This window comes from Branchiostoma floridae, chromosome 1 (genome assembly GCF_000003815.2).
Source record: "Branchiostoma floridae strain S238N-H82 chromosome 1, Bfl_VNyyK, whole genome shotgun sequence".
NCBI classification, from domain to species: Eukaryota; Metazoa; Chordata; class Leptocardii; order Amphioxiformes; family Branchiostomatidae; genus Branchiostoma; species Branchiostoma floridae.
In genome coordinates, this window is record NC_049979.1 from 30,823,792 (window position 1) to 30,832,409 (window position 8,618).

The 8,618-nt window shown below is 39.5% G+C and overlaps 1 protein-coding gene and 1 long non-coding RNA gene across 3 annotated transcripts in view; both read left to right on the forward strand.

Moving 5' to 3' along the window:
• Positions 1 to 519: 519 nt before the first annotated feature.
• On the forward strand, positions 520 to 1,599 carry LOC118430912. Its single transcript, XR_004832907.1, has 3 exons — positions 520 to 576; positions 793 to 893; positions 1,568 to 1,599. It is a non-coding gene; the product is annotated as an uncharacterized LOC118430912 (long non-coding RNA).
• Positions 1,600 to 1,613: 14 nt separating this feature from the next.
• Positions 1,614 to 8,618, forward strand: part of LOC118430813 (carbohydrate sulfotransferase 11-like) — a 12,244-nt gene continuing 5,239 nt past the window's right edge. For both annotated transcript variants that reach the window (XM_035841840.1, XM_035841850.1), the window contains exons 1-2: positions 1,614 to 1,824; positions 8,210 to 8,315. In XM_035841840.1, the coding sequence (XP_035697733.1) occupies positions 1,691 to 1,824; positions 8,210 to 8,315 (240 nt within the window). In that variant the 5' untranslated portion in view covers positions 1,614 to 1,690. The remainder of the gene's footprint in view (positions 1,825 to 8,209; positions 8,316 to 8,618) is intronic.

The window sequence follows — 8,618 nt, forward strand, 5'->3', positions numbered from 1 at the left end:
CGTATCTGAAAATTCCTCTGTACTCCTAGTTGCAAAGGACTATGACGAACATTTTGTTACGCTGTCCTGATTCGTTACTACTTTTAAAACCAGGCACCTTTGACCTCTTGCTAGCGTCACGCCTCCTCTAACTATACATGGTAACTACTCTGGGCCAGATCAAGATACGAAAGACTAGAGGAACGGTCAAACGCTTGTTTGTAAGTACTTATAATTGTTTAAAGATATAGTGAGTAAAGAAGATATGGTATTGATAATTTGGAATTTGAAGGATTTCGCCAACAGAAATAACCTTTAAATATAATTTCCCATTCGTCTTCTTAGCAATATTCTAGCGATACATGTTACCAATTAATGGCAATACAAGGTCCCTAAATAATTTTTCATATGTATTGTTGCAGCAGAGGAAGACGAAAATGAAGAGGAAGACGAAAATGACTACAGTCGGACTGTTTCAACATTTCTTTAAAGCATTGTTGGCGTTCATCTCCGTGCTAATTATTATCTACATTTATCTATATCATGAGCATGGAACATTGAAAGCTTCTTTTCAAGCGGAAGTTAAAAATGAAGAAGGTAAAGTTGCCGTACTAAAAATTGTTTAGTGGGGGTAAGGTCTTGCTACCGTCCAAAGAAACTACTTTCAGCGTTAGCTTCTTGGAGGGACATTGATTGACGAGAACCGCTGGGCTAATATTTTGCCTGCTTTGGTCGAACCGACGTCCTTTTTTTGTATGACAGAGCTAAAATTTAGCTAATAAAATATCAAATCTTATTTCTATTCTCTGAAAGATTATGATGAAGAGGACGTGGACAGATTGGTGGAAGCGGAACAGCAAAGAAGGAAGTCCTTACTTGCCAAATACTGTCAGAGTAATTTTTCGTCAAGTGCGGTCAGTAATCTCTTGAATTACAAAGTTAATAGCTCAATTTATCTTATTATAACCATATACATCGATAATATTTCAACTGGACCTGTCATCGTAATTCTATGTTCACGTTGCTAAAAATGATAACATATTGCAAAGAAAAAAGTTCCAAACAATAAAGTCATTTTGCTAACACAAACAAACCATTGTTTGAGACATTATCTATGTTTACCATCCTCAAATATGAAACATTTACATCTTACCCAAAACAAATGTGAATGATTTTAAGAACCTTTTCTGATCTTCGTCGAAATAATCTAGCCAAAAAATTGAAATTGATAACACCATAATTAATCATGTTACGTCGTCCTTGCGACAGATTTCTTAACATCTACAGACTACATCATTCTTTAAAATTTTGCTGGTCATATGATGATTCATTTTAGAGTTACAGGAGTCAAAAATGGCGGGACATCTAGTTGCTTTGCGTCTAAAGATCACTATGGTACTGACATTTAAAATCCGATTTTAAAACAGTCAATATATCTGCTCGTCAATTTAATGAAGCTTTTCTATTAAGATAAAAGATGGCTAAAATGGCATTCTTTTAAACTGTAAATGTAACAATCGGCTTGACAAAGATGTGCAAGCTATTGCTGATGTTTCAAAATCCGATGCCCCTTTCCATTCTTTTTCAGAAATCCCTGAATACATTTTACTTCGTCGTGAGGGAGAATAGAAAAATCATATATTGTCGGACTGGAAAAACAGGAAGCACTACAACATCGGCTTTGTTATATAATCTGGAACATGGTTATAATATGACAGCGAAGGAATTGAAGATAAACAAGGGCTCTATCACTTCAAGACTATTAAGCACGTACAATAAGGAAGAGATAGACCATCGTGTATCGTCCTATTACAGCATTGTCGTTACGAGGAACCCAATAGAAAGGTAAGAATCCGTTTAATATGAGCTGTTCTAAACTTGCTTATATTTATCATCCGTAACAGCGACAGTGGAACATATACCAACTGTCTATTTCCCTTTCGTCCATATTACGTTAAATTTGTATTGAATTCTGTTCTTTACCCTATTCTAAATTTACCTCGGGGTATGTAAAGGCACACCAGTAGGAAGGTAGATATGATGATGTGTAGAGAGGTATAAACGGGTCCCACTAAAAACCGAGAACTACCAAAAACTACCAAAACAAGAGTTCGTAGACCTCATATCTCTATGAAATAGTCTGATAATGTAAATGTCTTCCACATTTGCATATCTATGATTACTTATATACACCTCTAAAAACTACGCTGGTCACTATTTTGATTGTCCAATCATATACCACATCGATGAATTATGGTACTCTGGCATTAATTATGCATATAAGGGACTTAATTGCATAATTGGTATCTGATAATTTCCCACCTGCCACATACTACATATATTGCATGTATTTGAGTTCTTCAAAGGAAATACCGCGAATACAGATTTTCCTAATTGGATATGCAAATTAACTGTCAGTTTGCATAAGTTGCACTTCTTGATGTGAATCTCTGTCTACGCTACCAACACACCAAATATCATGTAAAATTGTCATTCCCTTCTTCAGTTATCGTCCTTAGAAGATTTTGACAAAAATGCCCCTGCAATTACAGAGCATCCTGCCAGGGGGACCAAATATACACCACATATCCCTTATGTCACAAGTAATCTGCCACAAAAAAAATTAAGACCATAGCAGATCCAGTTCAAAAGATTAAAAAACAATGAATTTCTGCTGCAGTACCAAGGTCACAAACCAGGGGGTCAAAAATTGACCTTGACCTTCGTCTTCGCAACACCTACTCACAAACCAAATATCATTGAAATCCATTAAGAGGTTATTGAGCTATGCTCACTCCAAAAATCTGGACACACAGACAGACAGAAACACACACACACACACACACAAAACCATATCTCAATTCTTCATTAAGATAATAACAACCGAAAACAACTTTCACTAATTACCGAAAATAACCGAAAACAATTTTAACTAAATACCGAAAACAACTTGAAACTACGAAAAACAACCAAAAACAAGAGTTCGGAGACCTCATATCTCCATTAAATAGTCTGATTATGTTAATGACTTGCACATTTGCATCATTTATGCTTAGTTATTTAAAACTGAAAATAACCTACGCTGTTCACTATGTTAATTGTTCAATCATTTACCACATCGATAAATTATGGCACTTTTGCATTGATTATGCAAATTGAGGACTTATTTGCATAATTGGTATCTGATAATGTTCCACCTGCCACAAACTACATATATATTTGCGCATGTATTTGCGTTCTATAAAAGAAACACTGCAAATACAGATCTTCCTCATAAGATACGCAAATTAAGTGTTAATTTGCATAATAAGCACTTCACGCTGTACATCTAAGTCTAAGCTACCTACATACCAATTATCATGTAAAATTGTCATTCCCATCTTCAGTTATCCAACTTAAGAAGATTTTGACAAAAATGCCCATGCAGTTCTAGAGCAACCTGCTAGAGGGGCCAAATAGACACCACATATCCCTTACGTCACAAGCTATCTGCCATCCAAATATCAAGACCATAACACATCCAGTTCAAAAGATCCAAAAAAGGATATCCTGCTGCAGTACCAAGGTCACATACCAGGTGGCCCAAAATTGACCTTAACCTTTTTCTTCCCAACACCAACCTACAAACCAATTATCATCGTAATCAATCCAGATTTTCATGAGTTATACTCACTACAAAAGTTCGGATACACAGACAGACACACACACAGGCAGACACATAGACACACCAAAAACTATATCTCCATTTTTCCAGGAGATAACAACTCGACTCAACCATAAACAACTGATAATTATTGCAATAGGCTATTATTTAGTATTTCTTTTATTTGATTTTGGACAGGAGTCGGGCTGGGGCGGATTAATTTGTTTGACGACATACGTTATCAATATAATATTAGTAAGAATATTGTCAACAATCTCCTTTGCCTGTTCGAATATATTAATGTTCAAATTCAAATTCACGGATTCTGTTATGAATGGGGACTGCTTGATCATCTAGCAAATTTTTAATGGATATCCATATCAATGCTTGCAGATAGATGTGCAAAAGTTAGGTGTGACGGGTCGTTCAGTGTAATATAATCAGCTGCTGCCGCGCCGCGTGCCTGCGAAGCTGGTGTGTTACGCCGAACTCCGGTTATACCGGCTATATAGATACAGATACAGATATACTAGTTGTCATCAATTGTGTATCACCAAGCAGAGGTTACGGTGGGGGCGGGGTGTAGTAGTGGCCACAACAAAGAATCGCAGTCACGACGAAAACTCTGCTAGGAAACTAAGTTTGCTTATTAATTACTGCTAGCAAATTCTACTGCCTATTTAGCCAATATGTACTACTTTTTTTTTCTAGCGACCAAAACAATCCAGTTTATTTGAGAAATGAGGCAAAGAGGGACGCCAAAGCAACTGGACTAGCATCAGACTGGGCTGTATACCGGAAGCTCAGAAACAGAGTGGTATCAGTCTGTCGCAGGGCAAAGGTTCAGTTTTACAGGGACACATTTGAAGAATGTAGTGGGAACCCGAAAAAGACATGGAATACCATCAACTCCCTTCTTGGAAGGAAACATACTGTAAGTCCAGCCTGTGTGCAAGAAGGCGGAAAGCTTCTCAGCAAACCCCGGGACATAGCAGAGCATTTCGCAAAGTTCTATGACACCAAGGTTGCCAACCTTCGCTCTGGTATGAGCAACACAGCCGGTGATGAAACATACGCAAACCTCGGGCAGGAGGCCTTCGTGTTAAAGTCAGTCACAGTAAGGGACGTGCACAAGATTCTGTCAAGACTTCCGGATGGTAAAACCCCAGGATGCGACGGAATAGACAACAAACTCCTGAGGATTTCTTCAGACATTATAGCAGAACCACTGACTTACATAATCAATTTGTCTTTTGCAACAGGAACTTTCCCAGCAAAATGGAAGCATGCCAAGGTGATACCGCTTCTGAAAGACAGCAGTAAACCACTGTCCGGACAAAACTCTCGCCCTGTAAGTCTCCTTCCAACTTGTGGCAAGGTATGCGAGATTGTTGCCAGTGAACAGATCGTCTCATACTTCTCCCGTTCAGGTCATCAATCAGAAGCACAACACGCGTACCGTAAACTCCACTCTACAGAAACAGTCCTTCTGAAGATGACAGATGAGTGGCTGGACAGTATGGACAAAGGACTTATGACCTCGGTAGTGTTGCTGGACTACAGTGCGGCGTTTGACTTAGTAGACCACTTTCATCTTCAGAAGAAACTCGAAATGTACGGTTTCTCAGAGGAAGCGTTGTCTTGGATCATGTCATACTTGTCAAACCGCAAGTGGCAGGTCTATGCAAACGGGGCATACAGTCAGAGCCGAGTGTTGCAATGCGGGGTGCCGCAGGGAAGTTGTTTGGGACCACAACTGTACAGCATTTACGTCAATGACATGTCCAGTACAGTAGAGAATGGGGAACTGGACCAGTATGCTGACGACAGTACAGTACATGCAGCAGGACGCACTGTACAGGACATAAGAACAAAGACTCTGGTGGATTTAGAATGTGTGGCTAAATGGTCGGACCACAACATGCTTAAACTGAACAACGGCAAGACAAAGACCATGCTGGTTGGGACGTCTAAGAAGACAAGAGTCGCACCTCCACTACAGTTGGAACTCAGGGGGCAGAGTTTACAACAAGTACCCACTGTCAAGCTTTTGGGAGTACATGTCGACCAAAACCTCACATTCGACAATCACGTAGACCATGTTGTAAAGAACTGTAATAGAAGCATGGCGCAAGTGAACAGGGTGAGGAAATTACTTCCGCGCAGACTGAGGATAAAACTGATTCAGGCCCTTGTACTAACACATCTAGACTACTGCAGTTCGGTGTGGGCAAGTACGTCTAAGAAGAACATAAACCGGCTACAGGTCGTGCAGAACAGAGCGGCCAGGATCGCCCTTGGTTGCCACAGGTACACAAGCAGGGACGCTTTGCTGCAGACGCTAGGATGGCTGTCCGTGAAAGACAGAATCCAGCAGAAAAGCGTAGTGACTTTTCGTAAGATAATGCAAAACAAACAACCAGTCTCTCTGTATAAACAGGTCAAAATGCAGTCCCATGGATATCAAACACGCTCATCAAAATCCCAAACTATCAGACTACCAAAGCCCAGAACAAATGCTCAAAAGAAAAGGTTCTTGTACAGAATGTCCAGCACATGGAATGGTTTGCAATAGATAATTGGTCCCATTGTATATATATATAAGCTCAGGTAGTCATTAAGTTATCTTTTATCAAGTGTGAATTTTATGTACATTGTATAGATTGTATGTCTTCCTGTGTGTCAGGTTTTTTTTTGTCCTGTTATGTTTAATAATTGTTGATAAAGACCACAGGAAGAGTAGCTTCAATGTACTCCATTGTTATGCTAATTGTGGATCTTAATAAAGTCAAAGTCAAAGTCAAAGTCATTTCTTGCTCAAATATAACGGATTTCCGCTGCCACAACAACTCGGTTTAAATGGACAAACCACAAACGTGTATTACCACAGAGACCCCACATTTTGGATTAAACTAAATGATCAAAAAGGATTCTGCTATACGCCATAGAACAGTGTGTAATGGAAAGGTGTTTCCACAGGCTACACCCCATCTGCTGGAAGAATACTTCATTCAGAATCAACCCCATTCTCTCCCTCGGCCGTGGAGAAATTCAAGGGATAGTAACTAGTAGATTAAAGAAATAGAAATAAGCACTTTTCAAGTTGTTCTACGTTGTTTTCTAGTGCTGACCGGTTGTCCATGCTTGTTTTGACATGTTTTCGGCGGTTTTGAGTTGTTTCCGGTATTTGTTAGAGTTTCTTTTTTTTGTGAGACCGCTATACATGAGAAACCATACCAGGGTGTTTCATTCCTAAAAGCTCATTCAAGGATGGAGCTGTACTAAATTTATTTAAACATCCATTCGTTGCTTCTCTTCTTAAAACCCCGGTAACAAACAGTCGAACATGGCCTCGCTACTTCACCATTCACTTTTCATTCGGCCATGAACGGCGGGTCTGTGAAGAGTTGGCTGGTGGTCGCCTCTGGTGTCTGAGAGTGAGTCACCAGTTAAAATTAAATCTTGATCCTGTATTAGTCACTGGTAGCTTGCTCCCAACTTATTGAAAATCTACCAATGACTCACACAAAGACCTTTAGACAAAACTCTGCTAACTCATTCGAACCAAAACCAGAAGGTGGGCGAATTACCAACCGCCCTAACGAGACTGTCGCTCTTTCTGGTAGCTCCCAATCCAAGGTAATCTGGGGCTTTGTATACCATAGTGAGGGCGTTTATATAATCATGTGCAAAAAAGCTACGATTGACGTGATTCAACACTTTTAAGAAGTCTATTATTAAAGTATCGGTTTGTTTGCCGCTTTTTAGGTTTGTTGTCGATTCTTCAACAAAGTCCAGGAGTTGTGTTATCTCTTTATCACCATTATCTAAAATATCGTTTAGGATAGCGTGGGATTCAAAATGCTGCATGGTAGACGTAACCACTATGAGTATAGTAACTTTACAGGCTACGCATGTCAACGAAGCTGGCCTGTAATTGATCAGGTTGTGTAGCTCCTTTTTTGTAAATGGGAATAATGAACGCGCATGATTGAAACTGAAAACCCATATACCGACCGAGATCTTGTGTGAAAACATGTTTTAAATTGTACTGTGGTGGGTTTTACGTTTGCAGCAACTATCTTTGTCAGTTCTCTTTCTCTAGAAACGTCCTCTCTAGTGGGAGAAAATACTTGTTTGTTTTTTCTTCAAAACTTGAAATGTCAGTTCTGTATCTGTATCTATATAGCCGGTATATCCGCCCTTCGGCGTAACACACCAGTTAATATACAAATAACTTGTTGTCGTCTTCTGTTGTTCCATTCTTCCATGTTATTGTCCCCGTGACTGTGCCCAGATGGGTAGAGATTCACTACATAGAGTAGTTTGTTTATGACGTTGGGATCATGGTTGAAGTTAATTTATGTGCTTGCACCCTGACATAACTTTTTAGGGAAGGGATGTTTTCTGTGCTTTTCCCCTTCCCCTAAGGTTTAAGGAGTATCAATGTTTTATAAGGTAGATAGTTGTACACGACTTAGAACTTATTAAGGTATATGGAATTCCACCAAAATATTACCCAGGAATTTAAAAAAAGACATCCACGTCCCTTTGATCTACGTGTCATTTTATGTTGTATATTTTTAGGCTTGCATCGGCGTGGATAAGCAGATTTCTGTATAATCACCACCTTCGATACAACGATCGATACGGAAGCATGCTTCAAACTGTCTCTAACACTTCCAACACAGAGGTGTGTATGCCGATTTTAGTGACATGTTTGGTCAATTTATCATATAAAGGTCAACTCGGTAGCCCTGCCGACGTAGAAGCACGTGGCATCATGGGCAATATTGCTTTTAGATCCTCCTAGAAGATTTGGGTCCGAAGATCCAGATTCCTTTTAGCAAAAGAAGCTACAACTGTGCAAAGCGTGCAGCAGCAGGACATGACCAAAAGCAGTTATAGAGAAGTTGGACGTCTGCCCAGCAAAATATCTGTGTGCGATAACAGAGCTTCAATGGCCAAAGAACATGATAACGAATGACATTCTACA